Source organism: Eurytemora carolleeae, unplaced genomic scaffold (assembly GCF_000591075.1).
Source record: "Eurytemora carolleeae unplaced genomic scaffold, Eaff_2.0 scaffold446, whole genome shotgun sequence".
In the NCBI taxonomy this organism is placed as follows: Eukaryota; Metazoa; Arthropoda; class Copepoda; order Calanoida; family Temoridae; genus Eurytemora; species Eurytemora carolleeae.
Window position 1 is genome coordinate 25,455 of NW_019396379.1, and position 23,670 is coordinate 49,124.

The 23,670-nt window shown below is 32.2% G+C and overlaps 1 protein-coding gene across 5 annotated transcripts in view; it reads left to right on the forward strand.

The window, feature by feature from the left end:
- The window catches only part of LOC111702053 (uncharacterized threonine-rich GPI-anchored glycoprotein PJ4664.02), a 45,371-nt gene extending 24,681 nt beyond the window's left edge, over window positions 1-20,690 (forward strand). The window contains exons 9-14 of one of the 5 annotated variants that reach the window (XM_023473607.1): window positions 165-304; window positions 2,113-2,140; window positions 6,983-7,062; window positions 8,114-8,346; window positions 9,849-9,928; window positions 20,557-20,690. In XM_023473607.1, the coding sequence (XP_023329375.1) occupies window positions 165-304; window positions 2,113-2,140; window positions 6,983-7,062; window positions 8,114-8,346; window positions 9,849-9,928; window positions 20,557-20,573 (578 nt within the window). In that variant the 3' untranslated portion in view covers window positions 20,574-20,690. Of the gene's footprint in view, window positions 1-164; window positions 305-2,110; window positions 2,141-6,982; window positions 7,063-8,113; window positions 8,347-9,848; window positions 9,929-11,942; window positions 20,434-20,556 lie in introns of those variants that run through there. The other 4 variants (XM_023473608.1, XM_023473609.1, XM_023473610.1 and 1 more) reach the window with 4 other exon arrangements.
- The last annotated feature ends 2,980 nt before the right edge of the window (window positions 20,691-23,670 follow it).

Below are 23,670 nucleotides of genomic sequence, written 5' to 3' on the forward strand. Positions count from 1 at the left end.
CACGTGCTCCATCTATACCTCGGGTTAGTTGCACCATTTTAAATTCTTGCAACATAGGAAGATATTTGATTTATTAAAGTGCACATAGTGTGTGACAGCCTCAGGGGTGAGAGAGGGAGAAATTTATAGGACTCTATCTATCTATCTCTCTATCATCTTTCTAGAAATGTCTTGGGACAAAGATAAAGCAGAGGAAGGAAAAGTTATGGATCAAAAACTCAACTCGTCCTCTTCACATCCTGCCTCCTTAGATCTCAAACCTACGGATGGAAATTCTCAGTTTCAACGAATGTCAACAAAAAAGGAAAAATTCTTCGATTTAATTTCTAATTTGAACATAAACAAAAGCCGACAAAAATATAAAATCCTAAACTTTTTCATTCAACATAAAGTGACTGCTCAGGTAAAATGAAAGGTGGTATAGGCTGAAGCCTAAACATTTTAGGAGTTGATCGCAACCAATATTGGTATTATCTGCAGTTCCTGTCTCGAGAAATAGATACAAAACTGTGTCAAAGTTATATTAAAATTATATACATATTATATATTATATGAATGAAAGTTTTAAACAGACCATATTTAGCAAATATGGAACAAATCTGAAAATTAGGATAACCCAGAGTTGCCTAAAGATTTTAGGTACGATCCTAATATAATTTAAATTTAATACTTATTCATTTTTAATAGATGTAATCGATAATATGATTGTAAGGTCTGTATCACGTGACCAACAGTTCCACCAATGGCAGTGCAGTGGCTGGTCACGTGGATCTGTATGCATCACATGACCAGAATTTCCACCAATGACCGATCAGTATCTGGCATAGAGAATAGAATATATAGAGAGGAATTAAAAGAATCTCTCGGTATTAATTTTTTCAGTCCCTTTCAGCCTGAAAGGGAGTTCAAAGTGTACAAATCATGTAAATGTTCACAAATTATATGCAGTAGAGTACATTAATACAGTATGTTCCCTAGACTATTCATTTCAATTTCGAATTTTTTAAACTGTTAAATAAACTTTATGATGATTAATGAATTAGGTGAATAAAAACATCATTTGATTTATAGTTATAACGGAAAATCATCATTTGTAAAGTGGAAACCAGCCTATTTCATAATTTGGTTTTCTTTTAACAATAATTTTAGATTTTCTATAAAATGATATTCAAGGGCCCAACAGGTTATATAGCATAAATATGTGAAGTACACCTGCAGTATGGAAGCAGTACAACAAAATGGCCGTTTTACACTTTTTTCTAGTAAATTCCTCTCTATATATTCTATTCTCTATGGTATCTGGTCACAAGGCTCCGTCGACTATATTACCTATATAAGTTTTTGTATAACTTTGACTCAATTCTATATCAATTTATCGAGACAGTGACATCAGATAGAAATAATATTGATCTCGATCAACTCCTAAAATGTTTAGGCTTCAGCCTTTACCCCCTTTCATTTTACCTTAACAGTCCCTTTAACCAGGTCAGTACATAAATTCTGAACATTCTCTACCTTACGACAAAAACTGAGATTACAAGCATAAGGCTCATAAAGATTGCAACGAAGAACGTAAAAGAAATGTTAATGTTGAAAATGTTTGAAAAAGTCTTCAAAGAAATACTCCAGAACCTTGTCAGTCTGATGGAGTCTGTGTTCTTTTAAAAAAGCAAATTCACATGAAAATAAAAAGTAAAACAGTGAAAATATTTATAACCTCAAAATAATATTTAGAAATTTGATTAAATATTTAAAGATTAAAAGAACTGCTTGAACTCCCCGAGGAAAAAACAATTTAAACAAACTTCTATCTATTGCAAAAATAGAAATTTTTAAATTTGTTTCAAAAAGTTTTTTTTTATTAGTTTGAGGGATTCTTAATGTAACTTGTTTTAATTTTACCTATGGTATCATGAAAATGGAAGAGAAGCAAGAACTTTTGGATTGTGAATCTCGGGATTAAACATTGATTTTATTAAGAGATTAAGATTTCAAAGGATTACGCTTTACATCGTAGGATTTGCAAAGAAGTAGGGATTAGTAAATGAGAGTTTCTGAATCAAATTTTGACGAAAAAAAATTAATTTGAAAGAAGAATATTTACGATTGTAGGAGAAGAAACCAGAATCTCAAACACAAGGAATTCAAGTCTTTTATTGAAATCGATTTCTTAACAATTTACAAGAGTATAGTTTTTAGCCTTAGCTATTCCTACTGGTATAGGATGTTTTTTATAAGCATATCTTAAAAAGTATTGGCCTGTTCAAATCCAGGCTGTGTTTAAACTTTTTTGACAAAAAGAAGCAGATTGCACAAGTTTTAGAAATATTTTCAAATTAACAAGTTTTTAACCAGGTATAGGTTTTTATTTTGTATTAGGTTATTACTAATCCAAAAAGAATTATTTGCTCTCCAGTTTTATCAAATATTGTTGTGCTGATTTATAAAGCAATCTCATTATTTTTTAAGCATGGTTCATGTTTCCTCTGTAAACTTAAGACTCTCCACACTATAGTTTCAGTAGAAGTAAATATTTCCATTTACTGATAGCGCAGATTAAAAGATTCATATCTCTAATTGGATAATGAGATAGATAGAAAGATAGATGTTACCGCCATACTATTTCTATTGGTTCAGAATAGACAACAAATATATGAGTGAACCCTGATTGGATCATGCGCTAATGGACTCGGCATACAAGAGTGTCCAGATAGAAAAATGACAATATCTTCCTCATTGTTGTGAATCGGAAAGGCACTCTATGAATGGAGTGTTACTGAAAATTACACCTCAGTTCCCTTAAAGGGACTGTAAAGGAAAAATGAAAGTGGGTATAGACTGAAAGCTAATCTCTTTAGCTCTTGATCGTGACCCATGAAAGTTTTATCTGATGTTCCTGTCTCGAGAAATTGATATAAAACTGTGTTAAAATTATACGAAAGTTCATATATGTAAAATTTAGAAAATCTTAAACTTAAATCAATATACATATATATTATATATATTATATATATATATATATATATATATATATACATTATACATACATTTTACGTACTTTTCTCAACATATATTTAATCTCAGAGTATATTAACTAAAAAACTGATAACTCCCCCACAATCATTTTAAACAATAATTTTAGTATTAGACCTAAGATATTTAAAAAACGTCTGATTGCAAAGATATGGGATTAGAAGATTAGAGTTTGGTCGGAGTTACCAGTTTCTTTAGAAAAACACGAAATCAAGATTAGAAGTAGATCAAAATATATTAATCTGATCTAAAGTATTCAGTAAAACATAAAACGACTAATTCTCAAAAAGAGACCGTATAATCGTCATTGCAAGTAACCCTTCATCTGCATAAATCGGCATGACCGATTCAAAACGGTTTTTGCTTCCTAAAAATTGATGATTTTTAAATGTGGTTTCTCTGTAAAGTGACTTGAAGGTTATGGAAGCAGAAATGAAGACGGAAGCTATCTAATTTTAATATTTTTTAACATAGAAAAACATAGAAAAACGTGGAAAGACATTTGATAGGATGTGTCCAGTCCCTTTACACGGGCAGCTGTAGTACACTTGAATATCCGAGCCGGGTCAACCTTTCCGTTCCCAGTTTGTACTGTACCTAGCTCTATGGACAGGACTAGCCGGTGCAACAAGGTTGACGCGGTCTGAGTTTATGCTTCATATAAGTTAAATTTACTTTTATTTACTTCTATTTAAAGAGGCAGAGGTGCGTGTTTAATTTGTTTTTATGATTTTATATTAAACGGAAGGGATTTAGATAATTATAATTTATTATGTGTCTTGATGTCTCTTATATACATCAATCCATCATCCCATCCATTCAGCTTCCATTATAATATATGGAATATCTAATTAATTTAATGATGGAGCTGGGGGGGGGGGAGCACAATTTTTAAGTTAAATCATGCCTTATACACAGCGTGTTTAGAATATAAGAGGGTTTTGAATCCACTTCGTCTAGTTTAGGGTCAAATAGTTGTATTGTATTCCAAAACAAATGCTGAAAATCTACAACTATGAACCAATAAGACTTTTTAAGAAAACTCATATTAGGAAATATTACGCTACTAGCTAGCTGAAGGGTCCAGCGTTGCCCGTGAATAAAAAGTTTTTAAAAAAATATTTTGAAAAAAATAGATTTTTTTTAGCCTTTACCACCCCCCGGCCACCAATGAGTGTTATGTTGAAAATATGATTATTTTTTTTCTTTGTTAATATTTGAATGCAAGCTAATTAGAAAATTGAAAAAGTTTTTTCCAAAATATAAAAAGAAATTCAACTATAAGCTCCTATTGGAGGGAAGTTATTTGTAATTGGAATTTAAACATATTTTTCAACTTTCTGCTAAACAGTTTTAAAATTCTTTTCGTATTATTTGTGAAAAAGAATTTTATTAATATTGAAATATTTGATATTTGAATTATTTAAGATATTAGATACATTTCCCAAATATTATTTAAGATAAAATGTACAATTTCCCTAACATCATTTTAGATATTAGGCACAATTTCCCTAACATCATAGATACCTAATACCGTATTTGTAGCGAATTTCTTAAATTATATTTAATTGGGATATTTCACCAAATATCTAAATTAAATTTGGGAAATTGCACTTTATATCTTAAATAATAATTGGGAAATACGATACAAATACGGTATTAGGTACAATTTCCCGAATTTTTTAGATATTAGGCACAATATCCAAATATCATTTTAGATATTAGGCACAATATCCAAATATCATTTTAGATACCTAATACCGTATTTGTAGCGAATTTCTTAAATTATATTTAATTGGGATATTTCACCAAATATCTAAATTAAATTTGGGAAATTGCACTTTATATCTTAAATAATAATTGGGAAATACGATACAAATACGGTATTAGGTACAATTTCCCGAATTTTATTTTAGATATAAGGTACAATTTCCCAAATTTCATTTAAGATATTTGATATAATATCCCAAATATTATTTGAGATATGAGGTAACTCTTCCCAAATATTATTTAATATAATTGGTACAATTTCCCAAATATTAATTAAGATATAATTGGTACAATATCCCAAATATTATTTAAGATATCGGGCAATATGCCATACATTTTTTGAAATATTGATGATATTTCCTAAGATTATGTCAAACCTTGGGTATTTTCGCAAATATAATTTAAATATTGTACCATTTAGAAATGTAAACTCAGGTTTTATTTCTCCATTCAACATATTTCTAAATTAAGTTTAACACAATAAGGTTGTAATTCTGCTGAGCAAGGCTTTGTTGGCATTGTAATATAAAAACCTGATTTGTGGTTTCCAGGAGACTTTTCTTACTCATACTTTTTATAAACAACGAACATTAAATAACCTAAAGGGGATTAAAGAGAACCAATTTTTGTAAAAATGAATGAAAGAAATTTCAGAACCAGAAAACTCTTGAATAGGAAGACATCTTTTAGACAAAAGTTATAACTTCAAATAGTTAAATGAACATGAGACACTCACCATAGTTTCAGTAGAAGTAAATATTTCCATTTACTGATAGCGCCGAATGAAGGATTCATAACTCTGATTGGATAATGAGATAGATAGAAAGATAGATGTTACCGCCGAACTATTTCTATTGGTTCAGAATAGACATCAAACACATGACTGAACCCTGATTGGATCAGGCGCTAAGGGAGTCGGCATACAGGAGTGCACTTCCAATGTGCAGTGGAAACAGAACCAATTCACATTATAAGTTACTGGAAAACTATATGCGTAACAACATCAAATACATTTTATTTTGTATTAGTTTTTTTTTCTATTTTACTATTTTCTAGTAATCACTATATATTATCAAAAGAGACTTTTTGGAAAAATAAACTGCCATCGGAGACCTTTCACTTATATCTAGAATTTACACCGACTCCGTACACTAGATATTGAGAATATCAGAGACAAGAATAGAATGGATGGATCATATAGTTTCAGAAAGTTTCAGTGTAATTTTCTTAATGGGGAATTATGCAGTACATATAAAGAATTCTAGTAGATAGTGACCCAAAACCAGCATTTTGTCTTTGATTTTTGTAAAGATAATATTTGTCAAAGGAGTTGTGAATGTTGTAAGTCTGCAAAACTTTCGAAAATTTTGCCCTTTTTATTAAAGATTTCAAAGAAGCATAATTTTATGTGATCTTCCATGAAAGGGGGGGGGGACTTAAAATGATTCCCTTTAAACCTTTTATTGATCATACAACTTGTGTTTATCTCTAAAATGTGTTAAAATTGCCGAAAAAAAATCAAATGTGTACGCTAGCGCCCATGTAATGCAGCTGATTTTTACATATATTTTACGTATAACTTCTTTTTCATGTTAAAACTTCTTAATCTTAAAGTAAAACAGCGACAGGACACATTTTGGAAATCCAAAAACCAGAAGTGCCGCCCATCTTATATTTAATCTTATCACTGCACTGATTTTTTTAATTTTTATTGAGTCAGAAGGATAATCAGACATTAACTCAAATAGAGTATTAAGTACAAATACAATAGGTGGCAAAAGAGAAATGGACCAATTATACAGGACTAGTGTCAAATATAACAAGGAAAACGAACTTTTCTGACATTAATTGACATGTTTTTCAAGATTTAATAAACAGTGTAAAAGCAGAAAATAAAGAACACTTAAAATTTCTCTTATTTTACTGTAAGATAAGCAATTTATAATAAAATTATCAATACTATTAATAATTTTGTTGGCAACAAAAACGGAGTTGACACTTGTGACGTCAGAATGTAGATGTACTGAGAATGTACAAATTCTACGTTGCCATCTATTGTACTAAAATCTATTTGATTTAACTTAACCATGCTAAGTTTAATAGTTGAGTTTTATCAGATATTAGGATTTAAATTCTCTAAATCATTTTGTTTTAAAAGTACAAGACCTGAAAACTGAAGGTATTGGTGGAAGCAAGGTGTATGTGTCAACTTCAGAACCAACAGGATCCAACAAATACAGCCACAAACTCAAATACAAGGAAAATATAATGAAAATTCTCCTTTATTTCTAATTTTTTACAAAATATTTTTTACAAGATGATGAAAGGGTTCACCAATAGCTTTAACCGTTTGCGTCCTACCGCTTGTTGTATACGTGGACGCACACATAAACTGTACCAAAAGGATTTCCTATACAAATATGTTCTTCCTAGTTCCTATATCCCCTTTCATACATACTGCCTAGTTCCTATATACCCTTTCATATATGCTACCTAGTTCCTATATCCCCTTTCATACATACTGCCTAGTTCCTATATCCCCTTTCATATATGCTTCCTAGATCCTATTTACCCTTTCATATATGCTGCCTAGTTCCTATATCCCCTTTCATACATACTGCCTAGTTCCTATATCCCCCTTCATATATACTGCCTAGTTCCTATATCCCCTTTCATATATGCTACCTAGTTCCTATATCCCCTTTCATATATCCTGCCTAGTTCCTATTTCCCCTTTCATATATGCTTCCTAGTTCCTATTTCCCCTTTCATATATGCTTCCTAGTTCCTATTTCCCCTTTCATATATGCTTCCTAGTTACTATATCTCCTTTCATATATGCTTCCTAGTTCCTATATCCCCTTTCATATATGCTTCCTAGATCCTATTTACCCTTTCATATATGCTGCCTAGTTCCTATATCCCCTTTCATATATGCTGCCTAGTTTCTATATCCCCTTTCATATATGCTTCCTAGTTCCTATATCTTCTTCATATATGCTGCCTAGTTCCTATATCCCCTTTCATATATGCTGCCTAGTTCCTATTTCCCCTTTCATATATGTTCTCTTCTTTCTTGGAAATCAAAACCACATTAAAATTCAGTATTATTCTGCATTTATAGATACTCTTAAAATTCTAATAAACGAACATGTGGAACCAAATATAATAAATGTGCAATATCCGCATTAAATACATTTAATGAATAGGACTAACAGTTTATTGTCTCTAACTTCTTATCTAATAAGATTAATCTGGAGTAACCTTTAAAAATCCAATTTCTTGATTGATTTTATCATTTTTAACTCAGGGCTTGAATACAGAGAAGATGATAATTAAAAACTCTCCGAGAACTCTGATGAACCTTACTCAACCCCAACCTGGAGACACTAACATGGAGAACAAAGATAAAACTGATCTTACTGGAATACCTGAACAAGATTTGACAAATATTGATGCTGACATAACTAGTTCTACTCCTTTAACGCCTGCTTCCAAACATATGCTGCCATCAGACCGTCTTCCACATTCTAGTATCAACAGGTAATACATTGATCCCGTACAGTATGTGGAGTCTTACGACGAATTTAAGAATAAGTTGCTGAAGATAATAAGCATAGAACACATTTTCAAGCTGTAAGGCGTAGCCTTATCTTCATTTTTCACTTGATTTTTGCGGCCACGGAAAAAAATTAAAATTTTCATTTTTTCTTAGAAATTCTAAGAATTTTGCAGATATGTGAAAACAATAAACGACGTTTTTCTTCTGTAGCTTTGGTTTGAATTTTTTTTATATGAAGTGGGATCCATAAAACTTGAAAATCTTATTAAAGGGAGTGACCGGCTATGTATGGTGGTTGAACTGAATATGCAGTAATGTAGACAAATTTATCAGGATTCATTTGAGACATATAAAATGTCTTAAAGATCTATATATTTACTGAGTTTGAGCGCAAAGTCAACGTTCAAAATCGTGAATTCGGGTGGGAACGTTGTCAAAATAGTTTTTTTTAAATTTATTAAATAACGACGACAAAAAATGTAAACAAAATTATACAGTAATCTAATTAGTTGTTTAGGAACAGATTGCGGAAAGAAAGTAGAGCGACACTTTTTTGTTCACTTTATTTCTTAAAAGTTTGTTTATTTGAATTCTGAATTGAATATCTTCATGTATGAAGACGACAGTTCTAACTTAATCAATCAAAAATTGTTTGTATTTATGCAAGGGTGGGAGGCTTTATTCCCGGAAAACTGAAACTAAGATTTCCAAACTATTTGTTGAGTTGACTTGCTTTTCCGCCAGCGCCAACTTGAAAATAATGCCGCACAACTTTCAACTTTTTCAAAGAGCCGCGAAAATGACATGGAGAAGTTAACACCCTAAATAAATTTAAAATGTAAATATTATAATTATTTCGTTGATAAGAGTTAATTTTTATTTTCTTAATCTGTTCCTAAACAACAAATTAGTTTACTGAATAATTTTGTTTGCAATTTTTTAGTCGTTATTTAATAAATTTAAAAAACCAATTCTGAAAACGTACCCACTCAAATTTACGATTTTGAACGTCGACTTTGCGCTCAAATTCAGTAAATATAGATCTTTGAATCGTTTTAAATGTCTCAAATGAATCCTAAATATTTTGTCCTCAATACTGCATACACAGCTTAATAACTATACATAGCCGGTCACTCCCTTTAATCGACTCAAGTTATGTTTTTAAATAATCCAATTAACTTAAAAACACACTTTACGCAATGGAAAGATTCCTTAAGTGTCGTTTTCTAATTTCACATTTCTATGGGTCTACTGTTTTTTATGTAACTTTTTCCCTTACAAAACTTATCTTGTATGTGAAGGTAAAAATGATTGCAGTTCTTAACGAGGTTTTAACACTTTAATTGATGTTCTTGATGCCAATTAAACCCCATCCTTATTATAGGATTTATAAATGTCAAATACACTTTCCTTATCTTAACAAATATAATGTTGCTAAACTTGTAAAATTCTTGTCATGTTTCTAATCCAAAATTTGTTGAAGATCAAAGAGAAGTTTGAGAGACAGAGAGAGATTTGAAATTATCAAGAGACGACAGTTCAATAGACTCCAATTCAATCCAGGTGTTTATTTATTTATTTTGATGACAGGGGCGCAATTAGCTACACGACTAAGCTCTTGTTAGTTATGTAACATTAGATTTCTTTCTTTTTGTTTAAATCCGATTTTTAGACAGGTGTTGAGAATTCCGTGTTGGGAAAAGGGGGTTAAAAAATCCACAGTAGGAGACTTTTCACCTACTGAGAAATACACATATTATATTTAAATTTTTGAAAATCGGAACACAACTTATTCTATTTCTACCACTCAAAGATCCAGAAGAATCGATTCTTTCTATTAAAATTGAAATCGAGTTTTTGTTCAATAGTCATGAAATCTTAGCCACAATTAACCAGATAATCGATTATGAACCTTTTAACTTCTTTCTATATTAATGCTAAGATCATTCTGACCCATAGGAACTACTTTAATATAATCAATAATATTTCTATTCTTTAATATATAAACCATTTGACAAAAAAACCATCGGGGTGATTTTTGTGTGTCATTTTTCTCATGCCCATTTTTCTGCTAGCATCTACCATTTTCCTTATGTTTCTTGTAGATATATAGCATGTAAAATAGCCTTTTAATTTTGCATGAATTTTTATCTTTATTTTTTGTTGTTGTTGACTTTTCTAAATGCTGTGGTGAACCCTGGAGGCCTATAATTAGCTCACCAAACATCAGGTCTAATATAAAAAAATCCATTTTTTCCAAATCTTGAATCAATATTTATCATGAATTTATTGGTTCAGTGAGAGTAGCCCTGATGTCAAAAATCCTGAATACACGAACGTAGTTGTGTACAAACCTTCTCCAGAGCCACAAACAATCTTGTGGAATTCAATCTCCAGTCTTGGATCAGGAATATCAGATTACCAGAATAATATTTTTAATTCGGAACCAGAATCAGTTAATCTTGGAACAGTGACAACTGGAGAGAATCAGATATTTAATCTTGGAACAGCTGAAGATAATCAGATAGTTAATGTTGGAACAGCTGAAGTGAATCAGATAGTTAATCTTGGAACAGCTGAAGAGAATCAGATAGTTAATCTTGGAACAGCTGAAGAGAATCAGATAGTTAATCTTGGAACAGCTCAAGAGAATCAGATAGTTAATCTTGGAACAGCTGAAGAGAATCAGATAGTGAATCCTGGAACAGCTCAAGAGAATCAGATAGTTAATCATGAAACATCTGAAGAGAATCAGATAGGGAATCCTGGATCAGCTGAAGAGAATCAGATAGTTAATCTTGGAACAGCTGAAGAGAATCAGATAGTTAATCTTGGAACAGCTGAAGAGAATCAGATAGTGAATCCTGGAACAGCTGAAGAGAATCAGATAGTTAATCATGAAACATCTGAAGAGATTAAAAGTGATATTCCTGAAAGAATGACGACTGAAAGCAACCTGATCTTTGACACAGAAGCAGGGGTTTCAGATGAAGATGAGAAACCATTTTTGTCACCTGAAAATGACCAATTAAACTATGGAATACAATCAGAAGAAAATATTCCAGAATACCAACCAATATATCAATTAATTTTCCAAGAAAACCTCAAACCTGGAAAACATACTACTGACCCTTCAAGTGAATCTAATGGGTTGAAAACGAGCAGTCAAGTTGTCGACGACTCTTACAAGCATCTTCCTATCCAAAATATTCCTGCCAATTCTAAACATGAAGAACCAAATTTACTTCTATCCAATGATCAGCTGTATCATCATAATCACCTGGATCATGAATCATCAAACAATGGATTTATCCTTATGGGAAGGTTCTTATTCAAAATGTTCATTAAGTACTTTGAGTTTTAATGTTTCAACATATTTTGATTTGATTTAAATTTTTAATTTTTTTGATTAAGACATTCCTACACCAATTTTCTAGTCCTTAAATTAAATGGTTTTCTTAAATTCTAATGAACGCCTTCAAACAGTATCTTGACAATGGGATTGCAGATCAAGTGATTGATCTTACACAAAGAAAGACAAAATATCAGGAATGTTTTATTTTTATTTATTCATTTTACAGCAGTTTAAGTCTTCTGCTTGTTTATCACAGGTTGACATATTTTTACATTTAAAGATAACATTACAGGAGAAAGAAGTATTGAATAATCTTCACAATGAAAGTTCTACGATTGAGCCCAATTTTCTCGAAAATCAGGCAGATCATCTTGATGATACAAAAAATCTATAAATTTGACTCCCCTCATTCTCCGGCCCAAATAAACAGGGTTTTAAGTACCCCAGTCAAAAAAAGGTTAAAATATCCCCATTATGTCAGTTTTTTTCTCATTATCAAGAAATCTCTTCTCAGATGCATGATGAGTACCTGCCTGAGTATTCAGTTCCCACATTTACTACACAAACATCTAGTTTAGATGTATTTACTTCATCTATTACATCATCATCAACTATAAGCCCTACGCAGGCTACCTTTAACAAACCCCCTGTTACTGTAACATTATCAACCTTACAAACATCATATATATTTCTGCTGGGAACTCTTGGACCAAAAACCACAGAATCATCCATATCATTAATACCTACATTGCCAACTGATGCATCAGTAGAGATATCAAACTCTCCCTCAGGGGAAACTGATGGATCTCCACCTACTAAATCAACTTCGAACGTCAATGAAGCAATCTTCTCTATGTCTAATATTTCCTATATAACTACCTCTACATCAGAATCTCTCATCCCAGAGCTTGGAATGGAATACTCCCAGTTTCAAACTTCTACAATACCAACCTCATCTTCTTTGTCAACATCTGTGCCCATAATAGGAACAACAACATCTACATCATCATCTCTAAAATCAACTTTACCTTTTGATGAATTGACAACTTCATTCTTATCAGCAGAATCTCTAATCCCAGATCTTGAAATTGGGTTGGAAATAAAGGATGAACTTATTTCAATACCTTTGCCTGATTCAACATCTAACCCAACTGTAATTACATCTAGCACTATGGCTTTTTCTCCCGAAATAATCCCTGTAACTGACATCCTAATTGCCCCAGATGATTCAAATACATTAACATTAAGTTCTTTTGAAATTCCCTCACTTTCAGAATATTCTCCATTTCAAACTTCTGCAATACCAGTGTCATCTTCAATATCAACATCTGACCCGGCAACATCTACATCCCAGTCTGAAACAACAAAATCAGCTTCATCATTTGATGGAACCACAACTTCATTACTATCAGCAGAATCTCTTATCCCTGATCTTGAAATTGAATTGGAAATAAAAAATGAAATCATGCCAATAACTTTGACTACTTCAACAGCTAACCCAACTTTTTTTACATCAAGTGCCATGGCTGTGTCTCCTGAAGTTGTTCCTGCAACAGACATCCTTTTTGCCTCAGAAGATTTAACTGAAATCCCATTTATTTCTTCTGAAATTCCACTCCCAGAATATTCTCAGTTCCAAACTTCTTCAACGCCAATGTCATCTTCAATATCAATAACTGAATCAACAACATCCACATCACCAGCTGTAACAACAAAATCAACTTCATCATTTGATGGAACCACAACTTTTTTTACATCTAGTGCCATGACTGTGTCTCCTGAAGTTATTCCTGTAACAGACATCTCATTTGCCTCAGGAAATTTAACTGAAATCCCATTTATTTCTTCTGAAATTCCCCCACTCCCGGAATATTCTCAGTTTCAAACTTCTTCAATACTAATGTCATCGTCAATATCAACATCTGACCCCATAATAAGAACAACATCATTGTCATCACCTTCTGTAACAACAGTGTCAACCTCATCTTTTGAAGGATCCACAAATTCATTCTTATCTATGTCAAATTTGTCAACTACAGTTGGTTTCACAGAAGAATCTCTAATCCCACAGCTTGAAATTGAGTTGGAAATAACAGATGACATTATACAAATGTCTAGTACATTCCCTGGCCCATCTGAAGTTACATCAAGTTCAGAAGCCGTAACTCCAATAACAGTTACAGACCTTTCAATGGAAGCAGACACTGGGGATGCTTTGACCCAAGAACAAGCATTTTCATTTGAACCTCTAAATGTGACCAGCAGTAAACCTACAATATCAGAACCAACTGAGAATTCAACACAAGGAACTCCAGTATCTTTAAAACCATTATCAGATGCACCTAAATTATCAACAGGAACATCTTCTACTCAGCAAAGTACCATTATGGTAACATCTGTACCTTTAGAATTGGAAACAGAAGATTCCATCATTTTCATTGATGATGATCTCCCTCCACTTTTTATTCCAACATCATTCCAACCCACAAGTTCACCTAAACCTGAAGTAAATCAGTCCATTATATTTAGTTCAACAGTTATTCCACCATTGCCAGGTTTTTATAACTTTACACAAAAGACTCCACTTCCAACCTTAATAAGTTCTGCGGGATCAACAACATCATCAACATCTTCAGAGATAGTTTTTATAGAGACAACCCTACCTCCCCTTTTTCTTTTGAATAAAACATTAACCCCCATACTACAAGTATCTACACAATCTACACAAAATGCAACTGAAAGTTTGACAATCACAGACTTCTTTACCACCAGCAAGCCTACAGAATCAACTGCTATAAATTTTTCACCTGAACCTTTAGAACCAGAGCTTGGGATTGATCTTGATAACTTGGACGAATTTAAACCAACAACTGAAATTCCCACAACTACCAGTCTTGCCTTGAACTTTTCCACCACTGAAGAATCCACAACATCTAGAATTCCCATAGATGGCTTTGAACCCGATCTTGCATTTGCCAATGCTCTCCTGGCCATTTTGAAAGAACTGAACGATCAGGCAATTTTAAATTTTACTACTTTTCCTGTCTCAACAACATCTGAACTTTTAGGAACAAACATTTCAAACCTCACAACTACAACCGTTCCATCAGATGCTTCTCCAGCTACGTTTATGCCTAACTCTTCAGGGTCAAACTTGGAAACAACTTTTAAACCACTAAATGATGAATTCTTAACTCCTGAGCTGTCTGTAGACATATTTGACACTGCTCAAACCTTTAAAACATCATCCACACAATCAAGTGCAGTCAAAAGTTCTACAACTATAGTTGAAGATTTGATTCCAGATTTTACTTTAGATTTAGAAGATTTCAATGATAAACAGGAGAATATATTCACAGATGAAACCTCTTCCACAGCAAAACCTCTAGGCTTAACTGAAAAGGAAACAAGCCAAGACACAACCCAAAGTATGCTTAGCTTTTCAACAGCAAATCTTCCTCCTCTTTTTCTGCCAACCTCACAAGTACCATCTACAACTACCCTACAATCAACTTTAACAATACCAATAACAACATTTAGTTTCTCAGGAATGACTTCAAATATGTTACCTGTGGAGTCAGCAACAGAATCCTTGGTAGTCACTCCACCATCTATATTTAATGTAACAGTCTTTGGAAACGTAGGCTCAACTGTATCAAATAATACTGACTTTGTTTTCCCAGAAACCAACTTACCCCCCCTTTTTCTCCCAACTGTAAGATCAACATCTATGGTTGAATCAACTACAAATAAAGGTACAACAGCGTTTATAGAATCAAGTACTAACCTTAATGAGGATTTTCTTGTTCCTGAACTTGGAATAGATTTAGATCTTAATAGAGTAAGTTTGTTAACCACTAAAATTCCAGAAATTTCCAGCAGTAAGGATGAGATTTTGATCCCTGAACTTGGAATGAACATAGATTTTGATGAAGAATCAATGCCTTCGTCTAAAGTTCCTGTTATAAAAACTACAAAGTCAACAAGTACAAGTTCAAACGAACTTGAGATAGAATTAAACTTCAACCTAGAAAATATTACTGCAATTAGATCAACAACTACCAACTCTAATGATGATAATTTTGTCCCTGAACTTGGAATAAACATTGAAGTAAATGAAGTCCCTTTGCCAATGTCTGTATTGCCTTCTGAACAAACAACAGAATCATCTACAACAAGTTCAACAGTATATCTTGAACCAGAACTTGAAATAAATTTAAGTGATAACCAAGAACATGCAGTTACATTGAGATCAACAACCTCCAACTCTAACAATGATATGCTTATCCCTGAACTTGGAATTGACATTGATTTAAATGAAGAATTTATTTCAACCTCTAAAAAACCTGCTACCCAAACAGAATTATTTACTGCTAGCTCAACTATATATCTTGAACCAGAACTAGAAATAGACTTAACCATTAAAGAGGAAAATATTGCTACTATCTCAAACAATGATATTCTAGTTCCTGATCTTGGAACTACAAATTTGTCAGATTATCTTGAACCAGAGCTCGAAATAGATTTAAGCGATAACCAAGAACCTACTGCTATAATTGTTTCAACAACCTTCAAACCTAACAACAATATTCTTGTCCCTGAGCTAGGAGTAGACATTGATTTGAATGAAGAATCAATGTCAACATCTAAATTACCTGTCAATCAAACATCAGAATCATCAACTGTACATCTTGAACCAGATACGGAAATAGACTTTAACGAAGTAAATGTTGATACAATCAGATCAACAACTTTCAAAAATATTCTTATCCCTGAACTTGAAATAGACATTGACTTTAATAAGGAAGCTATATCATCATCTGAAAGACCTAAAACCCAAACTACAAGTTCATTAGACAATCTTAAACCCAAGCTTGAAGTAGATTTAGATTCTAACAGAGAACCTGTTTCCACAGGTAATAATGATATAGACACCTCTACCACTACAAATTTTCCAACAACAATTTTAGCTGAAGATTTGAACGCCCTGGATGGCTTTGAATCAGACTTTGAATTTGCAAACTCCCTTTTAGCAATACTCAATGCACTAAATAGGAACGAAACATTAACAAATGATAGAAACTTTGATTCAACAACATTATTACCTGAAATTTCAAGTAGTTCCCTTTTAACAGGAACTTCTGCAGAAAGCACAATGAGCAACATGCTAAACACACAAGCTCCAGAATCTATGTTAACTACCACTACAATTATCTCAGAACCAGAAGCAGGAGCAGTAACCTCAATATTGGATTTGGGTAATTCAATCCCAGATTTAGCATTAGACAGTAAACTCTTTGATGATAATATTAGGACATCATCACTACAGACTTTGCTAAATGATGATCAAGCATTTACAGCAAATCTAAATACAGAAATTAAAATCTTCTCTGATAAAGATGGAGACCTCATTCCAGAGCTTGCTGTGACTTCAGACAAACCAAAAACAATTTCAAGCCTTGACATGACTCCTCTCAATGGGTTTACCAATTCAATAAGAGATAAAGACTTGATTCCTGAACTTTCTATTGGTTTAGAACCTATTATAAATAGAGTTGATAATGAGATTCCTGATTCCTCATCAAAAACTAATACAACCTTGGAGTCATCAGATGGGTTTGAATCTTATTCTGAATTTGAAAATATTCTCCAGAAAGTACTTGAAGAAATAGAAAAGGAAAACAAAATCTCTGATATAGAAAATGACTCTGTAGCTAGTATGAGTACAACAACATTTTCTTCTTTGACAAGTGAATCACCAATTCCCACAACAACAGATGGGTTTGAATCATACATTGAATTTTCTAAAGGCATTCAAACGATACTGGATGAGATAAATAATCAAACTGATCTAGTCTTGATAAATTCAACTACGACAAGAAACACTTTAAATACTGAAGGTGCAGGTTTAAACCCTGATTTAGTTTTAGGCACTGACATCGATAATATGGGATTTCTAACAACAACTAATGGGTTTGAATCATACCTTAGCTTATCAGATGTTCTTCAGACAATTTTAGAAGAACAAAATCAGATCAATATTACCATTGATACCTCTACTGAACAAAACAGGGTCACTATGACTTTGAATCCATCAGAAGTCTTAACCTTGCCAGTAAACATTGAAGAAGATAATCTTATTCCTGATTTGGCAATAGGCATTGTTGATATGGAATTTTCAACAACAAAAGACAGGATATCTTCTACAGAAAGGAACATTTTAGCTACTGGAGTAGAAGATCTAACTACAGCAAGAAATATTGAAAAAGATACTTTAATTCCTGATCTAGCCTTAGAGGATGTAAATTTTCAAACAACAACAGATGGATTAGAGGTAGATCCTGACTTTTCTGATGTGATTCAAACGTTGTTGGATGAGAAAAATGATCAGATCAACACCTCTACAGATATGTTTACTTTGGTAATAAATCCGTTGGAAATATTAAACACAGATGCAACTACTACAGAAGATAGTCATGTCTCTGACCTAGCCTTAAATATGGATATAGGAGAATTCCAAACAACAACAGATGGATTTGAGTCAAATCCAGACTTTGCTGGTGGGATTCAAATACTCCTGGAAGAGAAAAGTAACCAGACTAAAATAAACAATCTTTTGCCTGGATTTTTTGATAATAATCCAAATCTGACCTTAAACAAAGAATTAGAAGATAAAGATTTAAAAACAACAACAGATGGCTTTGAATCAGATCCTGAATTTGTAAATGGGATTCAGATAATTTTTGAGAAGGAAGACAATCTGATCAACAAAATCAGCTCTACTGAAAAAATAAGTCTTAATACCATTACACCATCAGGAGTTTCATCCACAGCTGCATTTGCCAAAGAAGATAATCTTATTCCTGGTCTAGCAGTAGATATTGATATTGAAAATAGTGGGGTGCCAACAACCATAGACGGGTTTGAATCAGATCCTGAATTTTCTAATGTGATTCAAACATTGATAGATGAGAAAGATAATCAAGTCAATGATAATGATATTTATGCCACAACTGAAAGAAACAGTGGAACCATGATAGTTAACCTCTCTGAAATATTAACCACACCGGATAATGAAGATAATCTAATTCCTGATTTGGCAATAGATATAGTCTCTTCTACTGAAAATACCCTGATTCCTGATTTAATCTTAGATGTTGATATTTTAGATGAAATTAAAACAGAAAACCAAATTGAAGTTCTAGCCACAGCTACTCCTGCTAAAGAAGATCTTATTCCTGATCTAGCCTTAGATATTGACATAGGAGAAATTATGAAGATCCCAACTAGCTCAGTAAACAACACTGCAGAAGTCCTTTCTGGAACTGGATCCGAAAATCAAATTGAAGTTCTAGCCACAACTAATAATGCTATAGAAAATCTTATCCCTGATCTAGCCATAGATATTGATTCAGAAGAAAATATGAAGATTTCAACAAACACAGTAAATAAGCCTTCTAAAGTCCTTATTTCAGTTGTCCCTTCTACAGAAGAAAACCTGATTCCTGATTTTACTTCAAATATTGATATAGTTGATTTACTATTGAATATAAATTCTACCTTACAAGAAGGAGTTACTACTACTCAAAGAGATAGAAGAGAAACAACTCCTAATATTGAAGAACTTCTTCCTGATCTGAGTTTTACGGTGGATCCACCTACCTCAGCTTTGGAAAACCTATATACAAATAAAACAGTTGTACAACCTCCCCTCCCGATAAATAGTTCATTACCTAAATCAACAACTGTAAGATCTTTCACTTCTACCCAAAAAGTGATGCTTCTTGATGAAAAAATATCTCTCTTTGATGCACTTATCCCAGTTCTTTTTCTTCCTGATGAATTCTTTGATACAACAATAGCTACAACTTTGGACAACATGGAGTCAACTGTGGGATTTGAAAATGGTGAACAAATAACAGTCACTGAATCAATTCAGATTGGTGTTACAGAAGAACCACTAATAAAGGCTAATGATTTAGATGATATGCCAGAAAATGACAATGTTCAACGTCCAGTGCAAGGCAATATCCCAATTAACCAACCACCAGCAACTGATGAAAATGAATCAAATTTATATTTTTCTGAGCTTCTCTTGAATGCTATAGAAGATCAAAACAAACTGACTGAAAATCAAAACTCACTCAGAATTGCTGCCGCAAACAACCTCAATTCAACAGTTAACAACTTCACACAAGGATTAAATAGCAATAGTATCAGTAACAGTAGGATTAACACAGTTTTCTCTGATTTCTCCAATTTTGCCTCTAGAAGGCTTCCAATATCTTCAGAGTCAACATTACCTTTTAGCTTTAATGAAGCAAATTCAGATTCAACAATTCAACAACTCATTCAAAGTGTGGTGTCTACAACAGCATTACCAGTAACAACTTCAACAACTGTATTAACAACAGCATTACCAGTAACAACTTCAACACCTGTATTAACAACAGAATTACCAGTAACAACTTCAACTCCTGTATTAACAACAGCATTACCAGTAACATCTTCAACTCCTGTATTAACAACAGCATTACCAGTAATAACTTCAACTCCTGCATTAACAACAGCATTACCTGTAATAACTTCAACTCCTGTATTAACAACAACAGAGAGACTACCTTCATTTTCTAGTTTTTTGTTGAGTAAATTTGGAAACTCATTTGGGATTTTGAGGAGATGACGTGACCGCAGAATATTGGCATTAAGTTAGGTAAGCTAATTTTTAGTTAGCTGTTTTTAATTTGCATCTCAAGCATGGTGTTATTTTGTTATCAATAATTTCATTTTCTTTACTGGTTAAAGTGCAACGGGAAAACATTTCACTTTTTTTTAGGAGCCAGGGAGAACTGAGCGAGGTGCCAAGCAGATGTACACTTTTTCTCTATTTTAATGTAGTTTGTAAATAAATCGAATAAATAGTGTATCTTAAAGGATCGGTTAAAACCAATTAAATTTAATTTTATTGAATATTTAAATCTATATGTTGGGATCACCAAGTTTCTATATTAAAATCAGTAGGTTTCTATTAAAATCACTAAATGTCCATATAAAAATATTTAGGTATCCAAAAATCACTAGGTTCTATACAAGAAAATATTCATTAGGTTTCTATGCAAAAACGAGTAAGTTTTGAAAAAAATCTTTTTTTCAAAAATCATTATATTCTTTTCTTTAAATTATTAGTTTTATATTCAATAATAGAATTCTAAAAATAATAATGATGTCACTGTCAGCCAAATGAAGGATTAAGTATTTCCTACTTTGAATCAAATATAGAGATTTTTTAAAAATTTATCCACGGCATATGCAATACAAATATACAATTCTCCATATATAGAGTTGAATGTTCGATACACAATGGTACCCTTTGAACCTTTTAAGCAAAAATAATTATTGATTCTGCTTTTATTTTTACAACTCCATTTGTTCAAATAGTGGTTTTCTCTTTAAAAGTGACTGATTTCTTACTGTGGAAACAATGTGAGAAAATGGATTAAAGGAATTGAGTTTTTGTCACTAACTTTGATTTTCTTATCCCTATATCTTTGCATTTCAATGTCGGAGACCTTAAATATTTCAAACTATGAATTATTTTAGATCAAATAATGATAGTTTGAAATATCAAAGGTAAACACATCAGTTTGCAAAGATATAGTGATTTGAAAATCAGAATTTGTGGCTAAAACTCAGTTCCTTTAACACTTTTCATGCAAGAAAATCAACGATATCTTCACTTTATTAGTCAGAAAAAGGGTACCCTTGTGAAGCTGACATACCCCTCTTTTTTAAATGTGAGGTCACTTCAAAATACATTAATAGTCCCTTTCATTTTGTTTTATGTTCTCCTCCAAAGGAATTGAGTTTTTGCAACAAACTCTGATTTTATAATTCCTTTTTATCTTTGAAACTGGATGTCGCAGACCTTTAATATTTCAAACAATAAATTATGTTGGATCAAAAAGTCTTAGTTGAAATAGTAACGGTTTACATTATCAGGTTGCAAGGATACAAGGCTTAGAAATTTTGAGTTTTTGGAAAATCTCATTCCTTTCATTTCTGCTTGTTTATGTCTCAAAACTTCAAAATAAGCTGAACGAAATCGTTAGTTTTGGAATATTTTTTATCAACTTTAATCTATTTTTTATCAACTTTAATCTATTTTTTATCAACTTTAATCTATTTTTTATCAACTTTGAACTAGTTTTATCAACTTTGAACTAGTTTTTTCAACTTTAATCTATTTTTTCTCAAATTAAATCTATTTTATATCAACTTTAATGTATTATTATCAACTTTAAACTTGTTTTTTCAACTTTAATCTATTTTTTATCAAATTTAATCTATTTTTTATCAACTTTAAATTATTTTTCATCAACTTTAATCTATTTTCTATCAACTTTAATGTATTTTTTATCAACTTTAATCTATTTTTATCAACTTTAATCTGTTGAAAGGTTTTGTAGTAAAGATAGATAGATATTTTTACTTCTAGTATGAAGCTTCACATCAATTCTTGTGTTAAAATGTAAAGAAAGTTTATCCTCAATTTGGCCGTAAGCTGAAAATTTAAAGTTTATTGTAACTTCTCCTTTCCTTCAACTTTATAAAGAGTCAGTTCTTGAAAACTAAATATTGGTCTCAGGGTCTGTAGTGTGCGGAACATTAACAGACCAAATTCGTTACCAGAGGCATGTACGATACACCCTCGTACCCCTTAAACCTTTGTCTGACCAGGATAGAAATAAAAGCTAATTATTTACAATTTTGGTTTCTCAACAAAACTAACTTCCGTATTTCTGCTGCAAGAAAACAACGAAGGAATTACCAAAGTTACAACGTTTCACGCTAAAAATCCACGCTTGTCTTCCACATCAAGTATCAGACAAAGGTTTGAAGGGAGACCTTGGGTTGGGAATCGGACATGTCCCTCCTTAAATGAAGGTCACATCCCTTCAATTAACTTTATCAAATTGCACCCGGAGCAACCCAAATCAATGACGACAGAGTCTTTTTAAATAGTTGCAAGTGGGCCCTGTTTTCATCGATTAGATCTAAAATAATGCGGTTTTATGCAGCAGAGAAAAGGACGGAAATTTAGAAAAATTCAAAACAGGAAAACTACTTTATCTTCCTTGTTACAAAGGACTAAAGGGTACCGTTGTGAATCAGGCCAATTCTCTAAATGTTGAATATCCCCCCTCCTCCTTATAAGATGGAAATGAACATTAAACTTTACTTGAAACATAATCTTAATTCTTAACTAAGTTTCTCCGCAGTTGTTTGAATTAGTGTTCCAATTATTCCTCAAGAATAATTTTACTTATTTGGCGTGTAGTCTAAGTTTTTAAAAGTTGTATTTTTTTTAAAAAGTACTTTTTTCAGAGGAATCAAATCTTTTTTTTATGGTTTATGATTCACAGTTCAAGAAAAAGGAATTAAGTCTATGTATATCACAAACTCTGATTTTTTATCCCTATATCTTCGCAACGCAATTTCGTAAACAGCCCTCTGCATTTTAAACTATGAATTCTGTTGGATCAAATAATCTAAATTTGAAGTATCAAAGGTTTACACCATCAGTATGTAGGGATTAGAAAATTTGAGATTGTGACAACGACTCGATTTCTATTTTTTAAAGAAAATGGGACCCATTTTTAGTACATGAATGTATCTTAATAATACCCTGTACTCTCTTGGTAAAGTATTGAAAGTTGTGTACTGGAACTGAAAAGAGCTTTATTGTGAAATTAGTTGGAAAATAAAACTTCTCACGAATGCTTACTTTTCTATACAGTTAATATAAACATAGAACAATCATGAGTTTTACTTTTTCTATACCTTCAAGTTGTAACTTCAAAAACAAAATTAAACCTCTCTCTCCCCTTTATATTTACAAACAATACATTAATTTGTATACCAGCAGCTTGTCTCTTTGTTTGGATCTTAT